We start from the raw sequence: 20,567 nt of genomic DNA, 5'->3' as shown, positions 1-20,567 counted from the left end.
ACTTGTTTTTGCAATGTGTAGCTTCGCCTCTCTGTAAATTGATTTTTTTTTTGTTTTGCCAGGAAAGCTGATTGCAGGCATAGCCTCCTCGAAAAAAAAAGTTGTATAAAAATGAGCGAAGTCTTCATTTTTCTTTTTTTTCGTGTTTTTTAAATTTGACTGTTTTTTTTTAAGTTTTGGATTAATTTTCATTTTTTGCAGTGCCACTAAGTAAGATATGGTGAATAGTTTTGTCGACCTGTTTTTAGTTCGACCACGTTGAGCTTAATATCTTTCATAGAACTTAATAAAGGTCCTATTTTGATAAAATTCCTGCGCCCCAGGCAAATTTTTGCAAAAAAGAACGTTTTTAGGCAAGTTTGGTAGGTTTTTTGGCCCCAAAAATTGCGTTTTTTGAAAAATATTTTGTATTGGTGGTTCTAAAAAAATTGTTTTGGTTGGCTGAAAATTAATAACGTGAAATAGTACTAATGGGGGAAATTTGTATGGCGAGGGATCCACTACTAGGAGAGGTACAGTATCGAACATTATTATCATGCGAATGCAGAATGTTTTGTTTCAAGGTTAAAATTTGTCGGATGTGTATTTTGCGTTGTGAGTTAAGATCTTTTTCAGAAATGACTGGCTTCAATTCTTTGGGTCTCGCTTATGGCCTACTGGTCTGTGGAGGTGGCATTTATGGTTATATTAGAAGTGGAAGTGTTCCTTCTATCGTGGCTGGAATGAGTTTTGGAGCTCTGGCGATTGCTGGATCTGCCGAACTATATCACGATCCGACGAGAATCTGGATTCTGCTATCGTCCAGTGTAACTCTTTCAGTTCTAATGGGAGCTAGGTATTTTTCAACTGGCAAGTTCATGCCGGCTGGTTTGTTATCGGTGATCAGTATGCTTATGTCTGTTAAACTTCTAGCAGCAAAATACACGTGACATGTTTTTTTACCTGTACGTTGGAAACTTTGAATTACAAAGTATCTTTATGTTCGAGTAATATTGTGCAATGTTTCATTGAAAATTTCATTGAAATTGTTCTTTTCCATTAAAATCTTCCATTAAATATTGATGATGTCTTCCAATAATTATCACTTTAATTATCATATTTGTACATGTGTAGGGATCATTTAGTTTTTTGTGCAAAAAATTGGCCCGAATTTTATTTAAAATGATTAATTTAATTAAATTTTTCATAGTTTTAATTTGGTAATTCAGAAATATGCTATGTTTTCCAGCAAATTGATCGCCTGGTTTTCGTTTTATCAATGATTTGATTTTGTTTCCAGGCTCTTTTTAGTATCAAATAAGTTACACTGATGATTGGTTAGTATCCGTTGCTTACTCTTTTGAACTATAATAGTTTTATTGTTTTCAGATCTGATTAGATGTATTAGTTAAAGTGAGAGCATTAATAATTACTAACAGGTTGTTAATCGCCTGTTTTCTTGAAATCAGATTATACTAATTAAACAAGTGTAGAAACTAATCATCATGGCAGTAGCAACAGCCTTGGATTCAACTACCAATGGCACCCTCAATGAGGTTGAGGCAGGGGGGAGTGGAAATCTGCCCAATGGAGACGCTCATCGGGAAGAAGAAGAGCAACAGGAGGAGAGGGGAAGAGAACCGAATGGTAACGAAGCAGACAAGGAGAACGATGAAGAATCCAATCCTAATCAGAATCACAACGGAACTGAGGGAGAAGGGGACGATTCTGCTTCTCAAGAGCAGAAGGTTAGACCTCAAAATTAGAATTTTGATTCGAACTCAGATATTAAGAAGACGAAGAACAAGAGATGTATTTTCACAATGAAACTATTTTTCCAGTAAGCTGGCGCTAGAGGTAGAAAACTAAAGGCTTTGAAAGAATTTTTGCTTTTTATGAACAAAAGATCGAATTTGTTTAATTTATGTTCCACAATTGATTTTCTGAAGAAAAAAGTCTGGGAAGCGTCATTGTCGCGTACTGGTAAAGCGTATTTGAAGCCTACTAAATACGGGTGCTAGTACCAGGCATGTGTGTCACAAATTTTATATTCTATTATCTGCAATGTGAAAACCAGCTTTCAAGTCGTTCAACTCTTTACGTTGTTGTTGTTGTTGTTGTTAGCCCACGCGGGTCGGGTTGGGCTCTTCTGTCTCCAGGTCAAGGAACTTAGCAACCTCTACCGGCCGAAGCCACAGGTCTGCTGGGGTGAGTGGGGAGGGGTTTTGGGAGCAGTTGAAAAGGTGACATGTTGTGTGGGGGGCAAGGGAACAGGTTGGGCAAAGGTGGGAGATGGAGCTGTCGAGGCGGGATAGGTAAGTGTTAAGGAGCCGGCTGTAGCCAGACCGGAGTTGGGAGAGCTTACAGCGCGTGGGACGTGGGAGAGATTTTTCAGAGGGGTCAATCTTTGGGGGAGGGATACAAATAACTTTAGACGGAGGGGTTTCGGCTAGGAACTTGGTTACAAGGGAGGTATGGTTGTCTTTTAAAACTGGTTTGTAGTAGTTAAAAATAAAAGTGGAGACTTCGTCTCGGTCGTCCAGAACTAGAGGGTGGTTTGCGTAGACTGAAAAGTCGGTTAAAATTTTCTGGGTGTCTTCTTTGAAGCAGCTTATAATTGAGGGGCGAAGTAGACGGGGAGGAGGGGGATGTGAATGTATAAAATTAATGGGATGGTGGGAACGATAGGTAGAGATAAAAAATTGAGATGACAGAAGGGTATGGTGGTCTTTGACCGTTAGGATTTCAGATTCACTGTGCAGGTGGGCAGTGGAACTCATTAGATTTGATCCAGTAACAACGCGAAGGGATTGGTTTTGGGCAACCTGCAGGCAATTTATGGAGGTGTTACTTGATGCGTGGGACCATGCGGGGGCTGCATAGTCAAGTATGGGGCGAATTAAAGCTTTAAAAGTTAGGAGGAGGGTTTCTTTGGAGTGACCCCAGGTTGATCCTGCTAATGCCTTCAGGATTCCGATCCTGCGTCTGGCCTTTTCAGCGGATTGTTTGCAGTGAGTGGCAAAACAAAGTGTTGGATCAAATGTCACCCCTAAGATTGTTGGATTTTTGTTTAGGGGTAGCGCCTCGTTATTTAAAAGAACACTAGGTGTTTTATTAAATTCTTTGTTATAAGAGGAGAAAAGTGTAACTGAGGACGCGAAACTTAGTTTGCGTGAGGTGAAAAAATTGTAGAGCCTTTTTAGGTAGCTATTGATGGAGTTTGAGGCGATATCAATATTGGAACTGCTTGCGAAGGGGTGGAAATCGTCTGCATACGAAACAAGGTTTACATTATCGGGAGGTGGCGGTGCATCATGGACATAAAAATTGAAGAGTGTGGGTGATAAAACAGAACCTTGGGGTACGCCACAGTGGATTATTCGATGGGGGGATGTGTGTTCACGGAATGAGGTGGCAGCCTGTCGACCATTAAGGTAATTACTTAGCCAGCGGACTAGACTTCTTGGGAGGGGAGTGTCATGAACGAGTTCCACAAGTGAGCGATGACACACCATGTCGAAAGCCTTAGATAAGTCAAGTGTGGCCAGTACCGTACGTTTAGGGGGGCGATTTTGGTTAAAACCGTCTGAAATGTAAAATTCGAGAGTGGAGAGAGCTGTGGTGGTGGAGTGAAAAGGGCGGAAGCCGTGTTGGTGTTTGGCGTTGGGGAGATGTTTGGTAAAGATGGGGTGAACGAGCCTCTCCAGAATTTTAACTGCTGGGCAGAGTAAGGATATAGGTCTGTAAGATGTTGATTGTTTAAGATCCTTATTGGGCTTTGGAAGCGGTGCAATTTTTGAATTTTTCCAAATTTGGGGGATAATGTTTTCGGACAAAGAGATATTAAAAAGGTATGTTAAGTATTGAGTAGCAAGTGGGCCGAGATGCTTAAGATGTATATTACAAAGGCCGTCGGGACCTAGCGCTCGCGATGGTTTGCTGTCTGCAATGGCTTGTTTAGTATTTTCAGGGGTAAAAATTGGGTTGTCTGACAGCGGTAGTTTGGCAATTTTTCTTCTCGTTATACGAAGGAGTTTGTCAGAGGCGTGGGGTCTGGCATTGGTGAATTGTTTGTTAAAAGAGCTGGTAATATCACGAGGTGAGTGTATGGGTTTAGAACCAAAAGTAATGGGGTGTCTTCCTGCCACGGGCTTAGATCCATTTAAGGAGCGTACCACTTTCCAGAACTTTCTGGCACCAGTGCGGTAGTCGCAAGTCCGGAGGAATTCTCGCCATTTATTTTCTTTGTCCTTTGCTGTCTGTTTCATGAGTCTACAGTTCAGTTGGGATATGACTTCTGGGGGGAGATTTTGTTGTCGGCTTAAATCTCTTTCGGCGGCAAGGGCAGTGGACTCGGGGGAAAGAGAGGGAGTGAAGTGGCGAATACGGCCAGCGGGGATGTGGTGGCGTGCTGCCCTGAGCACCAGGTCCCTCAAGAATTTCTCTCCGGCGGCAACTCCGGAAGGTGGAACCGCTGAAAAGAAACCCTCCTCAATTTCCTCTGTGAATTTGATCCAATCTGCTTTTAAAAAATTTATAAAAGTCCTTTTAGGTGAAAAATTTATAAAATCATCCAAGGGTAGTTCTAGAAGAATGGGTAGGTGATCTGATCCTAGAGATTTAATTGGGGTCCATGATGTGGAGAGTAAGAGCGATTGGGATGCGAGGGAAATATCTGGTGACGAGAGTTGGTTTTCTGAGTTAAAAGGGACTCTGGTTTGTGTGTCATCATTTAATGGTGCAAAGGTGGATTCGGTTATTTCATTGCTAAGTACAGAGCCACGTTGATCTTCCTCGATGTTGGAGTTCCATAGTTGTGAATGTGCGTTGGCATCCCCGAGTACTAAGGCGTCCCCAGGTTCAAGTAGTTCGGCAAGGGACGCAGAGTAACCAGGGGGACAGCTCGAGCGAGGGGGATGTAGAAATTATAAATACGAAGCTTGGATGAACTGGCTACCACTGATATGCCCATAGCCTCTAGTGTTCCATCGTTGTTAATATTTATTTCTTCGTATTGTATCGACTCATGTATGGCTATGAGAAGACCGCCCCCTTCTTTTTCTCGATCTTTTCTAATTAAAGTGTAGTGTGAGCCAAGTGAGGGGTTTCAAGATTTCTTTCTTAATTTAGTTTCTTGGAAGACAGCAATATGAATTTGATTTTGAGATAAGAAAGCAGCAATTTCGGGTGCTTTTCCGGAGATACCGTTGCAATTAAATTGAAGGATTTTTAAAAGGCCTTTGGCGGGGTGTGGTGAACTATTTACATTATTAACAGCAGTATGATTAAAATGGTTGTTTGAACTTGAGTTATTTACACTATTTACACGATTACGATTTGCGCGATTTTGGGAGGAGGAATTATTATTCGAGGAGGTGGGAAGGGTGGGAGGGGGAGGGGGGTTAGGGAGGTGGGGTTGGGGGGCGGTTAGGGAAGTTGAACAAGTTTGGGAGTTGGGGGTGGTCAAGTTAGAGGACCTGGTGCCTGGGGGAGGTAAAATGTAGGTAGAGGTACAGGTAGGGCAATAGGAGTCAGGGTGGTGTTGGTTAAGGTGGGTAAGACCACTACATTTAAGGTGAATGTAACCACAGATGTGGCACCAGACACTGGGCTGGGTGCGTTTGATGCGGAAAGAGCAAGGGGAGCAAAAGTAAGGCCCTGGACCAGGGTTTGGATTAATGCCGGAGCGGAGTAGTAGTATAAGGATGAGCAGACGGAGCAGCCTGGCCGGCTTCAGACGCTCCGTAACCGAAAACCCGGAGACTTCTGAGCTCCTCCCGACCCAATGGGAGGGGGGGCTTGACGCCATTTGCATCTTGGTGGGGCCCAAGATGTCGGATCCACCACTGGAAGGCTCTTTACGTGAACCGCTTTTGTTCTCCGAGTCGCGTTTTTGCCTAATGCTAATGTGGGGATATTAAAACAAACACTGGGGGATTTGGTCCAATGGGGATTTAGTCTGGGGGATTTAAATCCGGGGGGATTTAGTCCGCGAGCGGCATGGAACATGTTGGCCGGGAAGCACTAACAATTCGACTTACAGGTGAATACTTGAGGCTTTTTGAGCCGCTACACCGGAAGTTTCTTGTATCAAATGTTTGTTTCAGGTTTCGCGTAATAAACTGAAGAAAATGAAGAAAAAAGCGTCGAAGCAGAGACGTAAACAAGAAGAGGTGGAGCACAGTCTAGTTAATGCTGCTACTAATGCAGCTGCATCTAGCAAGGGCAGAACCCTGGCGCCCAGATTCGAAGTAGAGTACCAACCAGAAAGGATCCAACTTAGCTTTGCGGATCCGAACTACGCTCATTTTATGAAAATATTTGAAAAATATAAGTTGCAAGCTCCACCCAAGAAGGAAGAAACGAAAGAGGATGCAAATGAAAAACTAAATGTTGAGAGCGAGGTAGGAAACGTTTTCCACTCAAATTTTGATTTTTTTGCTCGTAATGTATAATTAACGTATTTGCCCTGTGCTCGATTGAATTGGCATTAGACGCAACTTTTTATTACAAAGTCATCATCCAGCGTATTTTGTTAATAGCAATATGTTACCTACAAAAATATCGCTCTCTTGAGTTGTTTTTCCTTGCTGTTTTCTAATATGTTTAATGGTTGTTTGATACTTCAAGGTGCTCTCGGCTGTGTCACAAATTACTTCGGCCCTTGAAACCCAAAAGTTCCCTAAACATGACGACGATGATGATGCCATAAAAGATGAAGACTCGGGGCATCCGACGTTATCTAAAAAGAAACTTCGCAAACTTAATCGATTAACTGTAGCCGAGCTGAAACAACTGGTGACGAGACCTGATGTCGTAGAAATGCACGACGTCACCGCTCGGGATCCCAAATTGCTCATCTGTTTGAAATCGGCAAAACATTCGGTTCCGGTGCCGAGACACTGGAATGCAAAGAGGAAATACTTAGCTGGAAAAAGAGGGTTCCAGAAAGCTCCATTTGACCTGCCTGAGTTTATAAAGCGAACTGGGATCATGGAGATGAGGAGCGCACTTCAAGAAAAGGTTTGTTGTTGCGTGCAATTGCTTATTAGAAAGAAAGAATCCATTTCGCTGCTAAAATATGCAAGCGAAACATATAGCCCGTTGTCTGTCCGCTGCAAATCAAGTCCTGCTATTTGAAGAGGACAGAAAACGGGATCTTAGGATTCCTCGAGCGTCTGCATCTATTAGATGTATGACTAAGGTTTAAAAGTTCATTGGAGATCGTTGTTGTTTTCCGCTTAAGTTTTCCTCTGCCTCTCAAACATAAAATCGATAGTTTTAGGTCCATCAGTTTTTATGGTTGTTACTTAAGTGCAAAGAAATATTTCCAACAGAATTAGAATCATTACTCTTGCGATTAGTAAGCGTTATCAAACCGGAATATAGACTTTTTTCGCGTTAACGGCTAATGTAACAGAATCACTTGACTAATTTTACCTTTGGTTCATATGAAATCAAAAGTCAGACGTTAATTCGCGCATGTGGTGAAGAGGTAAGACGCCTGCCTATTAAGTCAAAGGTCAATGCTTTGAATCATGCCAGGACCTGTTTACTTTAAGCGGAAAATTGTCTGTTCTTCAACAAATCTTTGTCGGACTTATGTTTGTCTTTCTTTTGACGGCTAAAATGCCGCAGCACTAAAATTGCCTGAAAGTTGTGCATTTTTAGTCCAATTAAAAAACAGTTCAGTTTATTTCAGTTTTGGGCATGTAATTGAGCTCTAAGAAGGTCTGCCTAATTTTTTTTGCTAATTTTTGATTTTTTTTTCATGCTGTTCATTAAAAAATTTTGGAAGTTGCTTTCTTTATGAATTCAAGGAATGTTCTGTGCATTTAGTGCAATGGTAACAACCATGCTTGAGATGACTAATTCCAGAATCTCGATTTCAGTCGGGAGCTGTTTTTTTTGTCGAAACTGAAAGTTTCGAATGTTTCAGACCTTGTGTCTGCTAATTTTGTCTGTTTAGGTCCCACAGAAAGGTTCGGTTTCTTTTTAGCATTTTGAAAGCGCGTTGTTAAGTTTTTAATGGTGCAGGTAATTCTGTTTCAGGTATTGTTCGTCCTTTTTTTCAAGCTTTACAACTTTTTTGGCTAAAAAAAATACTATTTTTGAAGGTTTTCTTTTATTTTTGATGGTCTTTTCATTTGCTGATAGTCACAGTCATAAAGAAAGAAAGAAAGAATATATTTCTTCAGATATGATGCATACAAAAACATTTAACAATCAAACATGCGAACAAACTCTACAAAGCATCAATTAATCATCTGAAGAGGATAGACAAAGGTCAAAGATATGACCACTGGGAGTCTACCCTGAGTATAATAACAAACAAGAACTGAAGACCAGTATAAGTGAACTGAAGACAAGTATCTGTAAATAAAACTAGAAGAGCCTAAATTTAATTGTGTTATGGTGTTGCAATTGTGCCTTTGTCATGTTCTTCAAAAACCCTGGTATCTCGAAATTTCTAAAGTCTTAGAAGCTCATCATCTTTTCAGCCAGTATTCAGAGCCTCATATGAGGTTCTGACAGCATCCAGCGACAGACGTAATGAGAAAAAAAAAATTCTCTCAAATCCGTGTAAGTACATGAGAAAATCAAAATTTTCATAAAAATGTCAATATCTCGAAAACTAGCAAGTTTTAGATGCTCATATTTTCGCATTAGAATCCGAAGCTAAAAAGGGTTTCTGATAGCACCCAACTCAAGGGTTAAATATTTAGCATTAAAAAGAAACGGGAAATTATTTAAACACATTTTGTACTAATTCATAATTCAGAAGTTAATTATCTCTAAACTTATGAAAAAATAGAATTTCATCATTTCTTTCCATAAGGCCGAAGTTCTTCGGCAACAAGCTATTATCGCCCAAAATATTTAAGAGTCTTGAACCTCTTTATGTTAATGACTGTAATTTAGTTTTATTCTTGCAAAAAGGAGGACAAAAGGTAATAGAACTCGATTTTCTAGTATTGTATGCAAAGTTTTTCAGTGTAAACAACGAATTAAGATATGGATTTGGCTTTCTATTATGAGCAGATCTCAAACAGAACTTCAGTAGATCATAAATATACAGTTCATGTACTGTTAATACTTTGTTATCATAAAAAGTACTGGTAATGCTGTCATATTTTCTTTTGAAAAAAATCATTCTTATGATTTTTCTTTGAGACAAATGAATTTGATTGAGCGCTGCAAAGCTAGTTCTGCCATATACGAGCCAGCCATATTGTATAATTGGTTTAATGTTAGCATTATAATATTTCAACAAAACACATTTTGGAACCAAATACCTCATTTTTGAAACAACACCACAATGTCTACCTAGTTTAATTTTCAATTTTTCATTCTGCTGAGTGAATGTTAACTTACAATCAACTATTACTCCTAAATACTTACATGCTGACTGAGGATTATACGCAATATTATCAATTTCAATTTTAAGGTTAGAAGCACTTCCATTATCAAAACTAATTAAGGTGGTTTTATCTGAATTAATTGTTAGTTTATTTCATCCATTCTGATATCTTTGTGACATCCTCTTGGAAACATTCAAACCGTGCGCTATTACAGGCTATGTTGGTATCATCCGCAAACAGAAAAACTTTTGAGCTAGATGCAGCAAGGTGCAAATCATTTATATACACCAAAAAGAAAAGGGGACCTAAAACAGATCCCTGGGGAACACCGGTGGTCACTGGCAACCAATCCGACGAATAGTCATTTATTTGAACACATTGAAATCTGTTGTTTAAGTAACTGTTAAACCAAGCGAGACAATTACCCCGGATACCATAATTTTCCAATTTACTCAAAAGAATTTTCATATCCAGAGTGTCAAATGCTTTCTTCAAGTCAACAAATAGGCTGCATTTAATTTTCTTGTCTTTACACATTCTTAATCTTTCAGTTAATTCAGCTAACGCATCAATGGTTGCAAACTTTTGCCGGAAACCAAATTGTCCTTCGTAAATAATATTAAATTTTTCAAGGTAATTATACAACCTAGAGTGCATAATTTTCTCGAAGATTTTGCCACAGCTATTTAAGAGTGCTATTGGGCGGTAATTGCTAATATCCAATTTGCTTTCAGATTTATGCAGAGGCATAACTTTGGCATATTTCAGCGCCTGATGAAAGGTGCCACTTCTAAATGATAAGTTAATTAGATAAGTTAAGTAGGGAGCTAGAACAAAACAGGTTTTAATGAGGAACATGTTACTTATTTCATCCATGCCACAAGAATTTGTCGGTTTCAGGCTATTAATAGTGTTTAAAATCTCGACAAACGAGCATTCAAAAAGGTACATAGAATGAGTCACATTTTCAGTTTGGACGACTTTATTCCAAGCTTTAATCCAATTGTAGCAAAGTAGTCGTTGAAAGCATTGGATATGGTGTGCGGATCAGAAACATTAGTCCCTTCTAACTGTATGGTGGGTACCTTTGAACTTCCTTTTTGTTTACCGTTTATTTCATTTAACAACTTAAATACCTGTCTCGAGTCTCCGATACAATTGTTAAATCTTTTAAAGTAATACTCTTTTTTTTAGTTTTCTTATCATTATTTCAACGTTTTTCCTTTTATTGTGGAAATTATTTTTATTTTCAATATTGCTAACATCAAGTTTCCAAATTTTGTGTAGTTTGTTTCTTTTTAAAATTGCATTTTTCAATTCTTTACAAAACCACGGCGCGTTAACATTTGTACGTTTGACTTTTGAATTTCTTATCGGTGCAAATATATTAATGCTTGAAAGCAAACATTCACTAAATGCATCATAAGCAACATTTATGTCGGGTTCATTGACTAGATGAGATTGTTCTAGCATTTCTTTTATAAGAATTATAAAGTCATTCAGGGATTTCTCCTTTTTTAAAAAGGACATGTCACGATACGTTGAAGATAATAATTCATTTTCTGTCAAACTAAATTGAAGGATGATTGGGCGATGATCCGAAAAGCATTCATTTTCTAGGGTTCTCATAGATGGATTGTATGCTATCATATGATCAATACATGTTCCATTTTTTCCAGTGATGCGAGTTTCATTTTTATTTGAAAGTTCAAACCCATTTGCAGTAATAGTATTCAGATATGATCTCGTGAGGTTGTTTTCTATGAGAACATTTATGTTAAAATCTCCTGTTAGAATAACGGGTATTTTGTAATGACTAAACAATTCCAATTCCCTGTCTAATTCATCGACAAAAAGTTTTTTTCATATCTAGGCGGCACATACTACTAATATTATCATTTTATTCCCAAACACTTCAACTAGAGCTGCTAATGATACGGGAAGAGAAGTTGATAATGGTTCTTTTAAATTTACATTTTCGCCAAGTTGTATCATAGTTCCTCCACCTCTTGTTTTGCGGTTGTTGCTAAGAATTGTATTTAATCCTTTGAAACTAAACATTTTTTCATTGTCTGTTTCAGTTAGCCATGTTTCGGTAAAACATAGTACATTAATTGTTGGAGACTCGAGACTTAGAAGTGCTTCTATATCCTCATGGTGCTTTTTAGGAGACCTAACATTGGACAGTAGTAATTCAAATTTATTAGCACCGCAGGGTTTAGATGGAGTAATTGCTTTAGATTTATGAGCCTGATTGAGCCGAGGCAAACGGGAAAACACCAGTAAAACAACTCATCACACTATTCAAACTGTACTTAAGAGTGTCACCTCCTTCATATAATCCATGATTTTTGTGTACATTTTGATCATCCTTCCACAAGAAATAGATAGAGCCTTCTCTCGTCCAAGCTGATTGAATGCGCGTATCTGACTTCATCATTCTCAAAAAGTTCATTGCAGCTTTAGTTAAATCTTCGAATATCTTAACGTTGTTATAGAGATCAGTTGATGCTAGTTCTTTTTTCCTTTGCAGCAAGTGGATTTTTTTCACCCTTCTTGTAAATCTAACTATTACTGGCTTGACTCCGGGACCTCTTGAGGGCAACCGATGCACGGTGGATATATCTTGTTCTGTAATATTGGCATTGATACTATTTGATACAGTTAGAACGTTTTTAATGGTAGCGTCTATTGTTTATCTTCTTCCATTGTTCGTTTCTGCAGTGATCCCTAATATTTTAACGTTCTCTCTCCTGTTGTAGCTTTCAAGAAGTTCTGCTTCGGATAGCGCTTTAAGATTCGACCTACATTCGACATTGACGATTTCGCCTTTTACCATATTGAGCACTTCTGCCTTCAGTTTGATGGTTGCTTCGGCAATAGTTGACTTTATGATCGACTCGATTTGACTTTTGACCTCATTCAATACATTTGGCATCAGCTTTTGCATGGATTTGGATATTGCGTCCTCGATCTTTTTTGCAATCGTTGAATTCAAGTTGTCAGAATCATCAAGTTCCCCACATGGGCTTAGCACGGCACACTGTCTTTTGCTCCCGGGTGCACAAACGGGAGTCTGGTCATGGAATTTAAGTATTGGCAGCACTTGATCTTGTTGAGCAGGGGATTCATTGTTGCCATCATTCAGGTTATCATCATTCATGTTATCAGCATTCATGTTCGTTCTCTGAAACTATTTAATAAGTTTATCACAACAATTAGGCTAATACAGTCATACATTTTTGTATCGCAAGTGATGCGAAGTTCCGCTTCGTATCTGTGTAAAATTTTGAAATATGATTTTTTGCTTTTTGACGTCTCATTTTTCAAGTTCATATCATGCTAGAAGGCACAGTGCGCTCACCAATTACGAAAGTGATAATAGCAAGAAAAAATGTGACTGGTTTTTGATTTCGAAAAGGGTTTTTTGAATATCAGATTTTCCAGCTGAAAAAAAACCGATTAATCAAGTTTCCTCAAACTAGGTTGGTTTTAAGTAAAAATTATCAGTCATAAAAGAATAAAAGTTCAAAGAGATTTAGCGTAATATATTTTTTTCTCCAAAATTCGAGTTTTTAAAAGCTTTCAAAAATAAATGAATTGGTTTCATTTTTTCGTTTTTTTTTGTGTTCATTGACCTTTTTCATTTCGGTTGGCTGTTTTCTCTTAGCAACAAATAAGACTATTTTTTTCTTAGCAACAAATAAGACTATTTTCTTTCGATGTGCAATTGGCTTGAAGTCAATTTCTGTTGTATTTTAGGAAGATGCGCAGTCAATGAAGACCAAAATGAGAGGCAAAGTGAGACCCAAAATGGGAAAGATAGACATCGACTATCAGAAACTGCACGACGCATTTTTCAAGTTAGTGAATGTCTCAGTTTTGCATACGGCTTCTGAAATTCTCCGCTCAAAGCATTTAGAAATTACAGTAGACGCTCTGCGTATAATTATTGCCATTCTTGAAAAAAAAACGGACCAATAATTTGTGTCACATTTTTTGCTGATTTTATCCCTTAATGTCAAAAAGTGTTTTTTTTTTTCAAGTTCTAACTGATCGACTCATGACTTTATGATGAATGGTCGATTTAATGAGGAATGAGGGTTGTATTGTTAAACGGTTTTTCACAGAATACGCCTGGTTTTAGATATCAGACGAAGCCGAAATTGTCCACTCATGGTGATCTGTACTACGAGGGAAAGGAGCAGGAGACGAGGATGAAAGAGAAGAAGCCAGGAGACATTTCGGACGACCTCAGATCTGCTCTGGGAATGCCAGTCATCGAGGTGATTGAACTTGTCAACCTAACTATCAGAATGTTCTGCAGCAATCATGTTCCTTTGTTTTTCCTTTTTGAGCTTTTTTCTGATATTTCTCATTTCAACTGGATCATCAACTGGAAGAGAATAATTTAGAGGGAAATGTAAAAATTTAACTATCATTTTATCCAAAAAAAATGATTTTTCTAACGTATTTTTGAAACTAGTGCTTGAAGTTGATTTCGATATTTCAACCAAATGAATTGAAATTTAAAAAGCTTAAGGTCATGTCCTCCAATTGTTTGTTTGCACCCTTCAGGAATTTGTTTTGTTTCTGCAGTGCTAGATTTCTAATGCATTGCTTATAGGGCAAGAACAAGTTTCCGCCTCCTTGGCTGATTGCCATGCAGAGGTATGGACCTCCTCCGTCTTACCCCAATCTGAGGATAGCAGGACTGAATGCACCCATTCCAGAGGGCTGCAGTTTCGGATACCACGCAGGCGGCTGGGGAAAACCTCCTGTGGATTCACAAGGTTAGGGTTTTAATTTAGAAGTGCGGTTATTCAAAAAAGTTAGATTTAAATGCAAATCCACTGTTTTTTACCCAAATCTTTTTACCGATGGTTTTCGCTAAGTAAACCTTAGTCGACGAATAAGAATATTAAACAAAAAAGGACAAGTTTGATAAATTTTCAGGTAGGCCACTGTACGGAGACGTGTTCGGTCAAGACACACAAGGTGCATATGGAGGGGACATGGATGCGGACATAGACAAGACCCACTGGGGAGAGATGGAGTCAGAGAGCGAGGAGGAAGAGGAATCTGAGGAGGAGGATCAGGTTAGTTGTTTGTTTTTGTTATGTAGTTTACTTATACTAATTGTGCTGACGGGTTGCTTTCATGCCTTTGCCTTTTTCCTATGTAACCTTCAAAATACGCTTTGAGAGGCGTTTTTCCATTTGAATCAACCAGCTGAACAAAATCAATATTTTTCCAATCGACCAAATTTCAAAATGTGTTATCTGAGAAACAAATTTGTTCTGTTAGGAGCAAGAGACTCCGGATGCATCTGGTTTGATCACACCTGGAACAGAGGGACTGGTGACTCCGAGTGGACTGACTTCTCTCCCGGCTGGGCTGGAGACGCCGGAGGGAATCGAATTGAGGAAGAAGAAGATCGACGAAGAAACTGGGTTCGTTGATGTCCTATTTTGTTTTTCAAGCAAGAACTTTATGCAAAACAACTTGAAATAAATAGAAAATGTTAGAAGTGCGGGGATCTGTGTTGACTTAGTTTGAAACTTGAAAAGACAGAAATTCACCCTGAAATAAATTGCGAGAATGGTATATTTGACTATTTTTCTGCAATAGAGAATTCAGAATTAGATCGGGTGTGTCGCATTTTTAATGAGGAATCTATTATATCTTATTGGGATCTGTGAATATTTTAGAGGAGAGACTCCGCAGTTGTACACAGTGTTGCAAGAGAAGAAGGCGGGAGGAGTGGCCGCCTCCTTCATGGGGTCCTCGCACGTTTACGACATGGTAAGAGAAGAGAAACTTAGTCCTGCTGCAACCGAGTTGTTATTCCGATCACTTAATGAAGAGAAAAAAGAGCTATGGCGTAGGTTGTGTCTTTTCCCACCCAAATTTGACGTACACAAAGAAGTTTGTAGAATATCAAATGTGGTATCATTTTTAAGCCCTTTCAGCCGTGATTTTGATTTTCTCACACATTTTCTCAGTGTCGAGAAAAATTGCTCTGAATTTTTTGGTTTTCAGAGCACATTTCTTGGATTTTTGATCACGCTCAATCAATTATTACGCTATTTTAGATTTTATTTTTTTCTCTTTCTGCAGTTTTTTTTACCTTAATATAAAATATTACGGCATTAGAAAGTTCCAATTTCCTCTTATTTTTGAGTTTCTGTATTTGAATTATGATGTTCGGTATATTCTGTACTACTTGCACAGCAACATGCTATCGTTGATTAAAATTTTAAAGTAAACTGCGGTACGATATACAGCTATGATTTGAGAGAGATGCTAAATCAGATTGAAAAAGTGTCCTGAAACAACTTATTTCCGTGAAACGCAATCGCGTTCATATTTCGCCAACCTTAATGGCCGGCTTATCCAACTACAGTGTTTAGAGTGTTTATTAGTACCTACGTGTCAATGACTTGCAAAAACTTCCAATCAAAAGTTCAAGCTTCAACAATCTTTTTTGAGGACGTGATATTTATTAAGCACCGATTGTTAGATATAAGCAATAAAGTTTGTCATACATCCGCTTTATTAATGCTGAATGGTTTCTTCAAAGATGAGTTTTTCAGCAACGCAAATCCGGGTCTTCTTCAACTGGAGGTGGAGGTGCAGGTATGCTGGACGAAGGCACTGTTGAGATGGCTCTGGATCCCAGTGAGCTGGACATGGTTGAAGTAGGAGCCGGCAATAGGAGTGGAACAGACGCTGCACTCCAGGCCAGATATGACAGTGCTCTGCGGGAGCAACGCGGTGGATCCAAATCAGGCGAAGATTTCAGCGACCTGGTAGCCGAACATGCAGCCAAGCAGAGAGCGAAAAGAAAAGTGCAGCAAGATAAAAGTTCTGCCTCGGCTGGCGGAAGCAAAAAACACAAGGAGTTTAAATTTTGATCATGTGCAATTTTTTCACTTTTTTGTCATATCTCATGCCAAGATTTTGTCTGTGAGTATTTTACAGTTTAGAGAAGTATTGAACTTGAGTTTTCTGTTAACTTTTGAAAGTGTCCCGGTAATACAACATGATGTAACTCAATTTATTCTAAATTTTTTGACAGTAGTTTATGATTTTTAAGAGTAATAAATGCAGTGATTATTATTAATAAACGCAGTGAGTACTCATATATAGGTCTTGATTTTTTTGCGTTTTTTCATGGCAAAAAGATAGAAAAAAAAAGAATTTATTTCTTCAATTGTACAAATATGAAAGATATGCAAACGATATCAATATTAGACATAATTTGTTTATATGTTTAAATGCGGTCTTCACTATCTTGCCAAGTTTTTTCAGTGTATTATTTTTGCATATTTAACGAAAGAATTTTTTAGTGTGTAAGCTATATCGTATATTGCAACGCTTAAGATTTTTTTTTCAATTTTCCAATTTGAATTCAATGTTTTATTCAGCAAATTTGAAATTAGCAATCCAATGGGGGATATGAACAGGGATACCTAGGGGTTAAGAGTTAAGAGTTTGGCCTCCAAATATGAATACCTAAATCTTTTATTTCATGAGATACGACGATTTTTTTGATTTTTTTCAGAAGTGTTCACAAAATCTATCGGTTATCCATCTATTATCTATCTATCTATTTATCTATCTATCTATTATATATTATATATTATGTATTTAAATGCGAGATGTTATATCTCGCCATGTTTAAGCATGTCCAATGTATCATTTTTGCATGTAAGAATTTTTTCACGGTTAATCTAGATCGTATATTACAATGCTTAAGAATTTTTTCAATTTTCTGGTTTGAATTCAGTGTTTTTTCACCAAATTGGAAATGGGGGATTTTGTCAGGGTTCCCTAGGGTGCAAGATTTTGGCTTCCTAAAATGAGTACTTGAATCTTTTGAGTTAACGAGATAAGTCGATTTTTTGTAATTTTTTTCAAACATTTTTTTTTTTTCAGAAAACTTAGATTGAAAACAGTTCACAATAATTTATTTTTTCAACCCTCAAGTTGGTTTGCTATCACGTTATTATAATGTATAATTGAATCAATGTATTATGAATATGTTACTTCTTATGAATCATATGGATATCTTCAATAGAAAAAGAAACTTTTTGTTTAGTAGTTAATGTGACTCGCGTCAATATACTTACTGTGATTTTCGTAAAAAGCATAAGAATGAGAGCGATGCATGACTTCAAAAATAAATTTCGAAAATGAAGATGAAACTAAATCAAGAAAAAAAGAAAAAATCTGACATTTTTATGGGCTAAGTTTCTACCCTATAGAGCTGATCTGATAGCATTTAACCAGCTGTCTAATAGTTTTTTTTCTGAGTTAAACCAAATAAAACCTACATTTTTGGAAAATTGCTGAAAATCAAAATAGTCGATATCTCGAAAACTAGCATCATCTGAGTGGTCATATTCCTTGGCTAAACTCCAATAGGGGTTTGATACAGTCCAACCACTGGGATTGGATTGTTGAAACACGGCAAGGGAAAACTAATTTTCAAATAAAGCGGGTAAAATCAGTATTTCCCAAAATAGTTTTTTCATTTAGTGACCAAAAATGGATACGCTATCAAATTTGCCTTTAAAGTGAATCTTACGCAAAATTTTTTGCTGGGTCAAAAGAAGGTAAAGTATCGAAAAAGTGTTGCACCCGTAAACGAGTAGACCATATTGTATTGTAGGTTTTATGTTAGCAGTATAATAGGTGAATAACATATTTTAGGTACAAAAAGACGCATTTTTGAGACAACTTTGCCTACCTAATTTAGGTCTAAGTTTATCAACTGGATCGGAAAAATTCAGTTAACTGTCAACAATTACTCCAAGATATTTACTTGAGTTTTTTAATGAACAAGACCAAGCTCCTATATGTACAGATAAGTTGCTATAAGCACTTCTATTTTTGCTGACGCTTACAACAAGAGTTTTATCTGTATTTACGTCGAGTGTTTTATAATGCGAGTATGCGTTATCTTTTCAAAAATTTTGCTGCAGCATGTAACAATGCAATAGGCCTGTAATTATTTGGATCTAGTCTGCTTCCATGTTTTTGAAAAAAAAAACGATTACTTTTTTCAGGAATTTGGGAAACTTATTGGTTGCAAAGCTTAGATTTATCAAATAAGGTAGATAAAGGGCTGTGATATAGACGTTTTCTATCAGCAATATATTGCTAATTTTTTCATTTCCCGAGGTATTTTTAGCTTGTTGATTAAGAATTGTATCAAGAACTTCATGGAAGGAGCATTTGAGCAAGAATTTTGAATCTTCAACCTTTTCTCTCGGATTAATCGGTTTGATTTTTTCGTATAAGCAGCAAGTCTTCTTCCTATAGTCGAAAAAATCATTCAACTGATTGGCGATCTCTATACTTTCTCGTATATCTTCGTTTTCTTTTGGGGAAGGAACCTTATTTTCGGGAAATTTTTACCTTCTATTTTATTTATTAGCTTAAAAACCAGGCTTGAGTCTCCAATACATTTGCTAAACTTGTTAACTTTGAAATCACGTTTAGCTGTTCTTATTTTTGTTTCGACCTTCCTTCTTTCTTGAAGAAAATTCTCATTTCATCAGGTTGCCAGAATCAGCTTTCCAAGTGTTGAAAAAAGAGTTTCCCTTGATTATTGAATTTTGAGGCTTTTCTTGTGCGATTGAACATTACTCATGGATTCCTTTAAACAATTTAGCACGGAAAATTCCTTTAAACAATCTAGCACGGAAAATTCAAATTTAAGTTTTAAATGATGCTGAAAGTTTTCCTATTTTGATCATTAGAAAGAAAGGACATGTCGCGAAGTTTTTTGGGTTTAATCGAATTTTTGTTTTCGAGTTTTTCACGCAAAAAACGGCGTAGTGGTCGCAAAGCACTCATCGTTGAGAACTTGAAAATTGGGGTTTTCAAATTATGGAAAACAATGATCAATACATGAAGGATATTTATCATTGACCTAGTTGGTTTTGATTCCACAAGTTCAAATCCGTTAGCTGTAATGGTACTCACATGAAGCTGTGTTAACTGATTGCTTTTTAAACTATCAACGTTGAAATCTCCTGCTCTAATTATCAGAAGTCTGAATTTAGTTAGTTTTTCTAGCTCTTTATCGAGACTTTTGTGAATGTTAGTTTGTTTGTCCTTAGTGGAACGTAGATAACAAGCAGAACTATTGGATTGCCTGAATTTTCAATAAAAGCATATCCTTTGCTAAAACTGGAGTCGATCTGTTTTAGTGATAACGCTATGGAACCTTTACATTTAAGTAGTTCTGAGTTATCTTTATCTATGAGCCAAGTTTCAGTTAAGCATATGACATTAGAAGGAGACTTGAGACTGAATAGAAGTGCTTGCAATGCTTCATGGTATTTTTTAAATCGATTATTAGAAAGAAGGATTGAAAAAGAATTGCATATAAAAGAAGCACCAGCATTTTGATAATTTTGAGCCAGCCGAGCTGAAAGACTTCTCGAAAATACCATTGAAACAAGAATTCACATCACTGATTGAGTAATTGAGGAAATGACGTCAAACAATCCTGTGATTCGATAGGTTTTTCCATCGCTTTTGCAGATAATTATTATCGTCCCCTTTTCTAGTCCAGGTGGATAAAATGCGGTCATCTGATCTCATGATATTGATGATTTTAGTTCTTGGCCTGCTGAGATCTATAAATACTTGTAGATGTTTCAAGTTTTCTCGATCACCTAGGTTTTTTTTCAGGATTTCGTTTTTTGCTAGACGTCTCGTAAAGTGAACAATATTTTGTGTACCTCTTGGCGAGTTTGACTGTAGACGGCGAGCAATCGAAATGTCTTGTTTGCTGATAATGGCTGATGGTTCATTGGCAACAGACATAACTGTCTTTAAGGTAGTTTGCATATTTTCAATTTCGTTGTTTCTTGAAATGTCTATCATTCAATAGATTTTAAGGTTTTCCCTTCGATTGAAAGAATCTAAGAATTCCGCTTCCGATTGGGACTTCAAATTGGCCTTCTCATACTCTAGATCGTTTTTCACAGTTTTAGTCATCTCTTCTTTGAATCCCATTAGTGCCTCTTCGATTAAATTTTTACAAGATATTTCAGTTGTTGCCTGTTTAGCTGATCGATTATTCCAGGGCTCGACTAATGGTTTCCTTTTGTTGACATTGTTTCTATGGCTGGTGAGCTTTCTTCACATGGGCTTAGCACTGCGCATGACCTTTCGTTATCTGGTCTTGAAAACTGAGTTTGATCA

At 37.5% G+C, this 20,567-nt stretch overlaps 3 protein-coding genes across 4 annotated transcripts in view; 1 reads left to right on the top strand and 2 right to left on the bottom strand.

The window, feature by feature from the left end:
* LOC134850964 (ataxin-3-like) overlaps positions 1–12,565 on the bottom strand; it is a 197,501-nt gene extending 184,936 nt beyond the window's left edge. The window contains exon 1 of one of the 2 annotated variants that reach the window (XM_063866797.1): positions 12,537–12,565. The gene's annotated coding sequence lies outside the window, so the exon portion shown is untranslated. The remainder of the gene's footprint in view (positions 1–12,536) is intronic. The other variant, XM_063866798.1, reaches the window with a different exon arrangement.
* The window catches only part of LOC134850967 (ADP-ribosylation factor-like protein 5B), a 448,774-nt gene that overhangs the window by 99,227 nt on the left and 328,980 nt on the right, over positions 1–20,567 (bottom strand). The gene's annotated exons all lie outside the window — the stretch shown is intronic.
* LOC134850962 (splicing factor 3B subunit 2-like) lies at positions 1,347–16,416 on the top strand. The gene is made up of 10 exons (XM_063866795.1): positions 1,347–1,727; positions 6,087–6,383; positions 6,610–7,002; positions 13,104–13,204; positions 13,489–13,627; positions 13,969–14,134; positions 14,298–14,440; positions 14,649–14,794; positions 15,053–15,146; positions 15,938–16,416. Exons 1-10 carry the CDS (start codon positions 1,485–1,487, stop codon positions 16,256–16,258), a joined length of 2,043 nt encoding a protein of 680 aa, XP_063722865.1. The 5' UTR covers positions 1,347–1,484; the 3' UTR covers positions 16,259–16,416.

The sequence above is a fragment of the Symsagittifera roscoffensis genome, chromosome 7 (genome assembly GCF_963678635.1).
Source record: "Symsagittifera roscoffensis chromosome 7, txSymRosc1.1, whole genome shotgun sequence".
In the NCBI taxonomy this organism is placed as follows: Eukaryota; Metazoa; Xenacoelomorpha; order Acoela; family Convolutidae; genus Symsagittifera; species Symsagittifera roscoffensis.
This window is presented reverse-complemented; position numbering and strand designations above follow the sequence as displayed.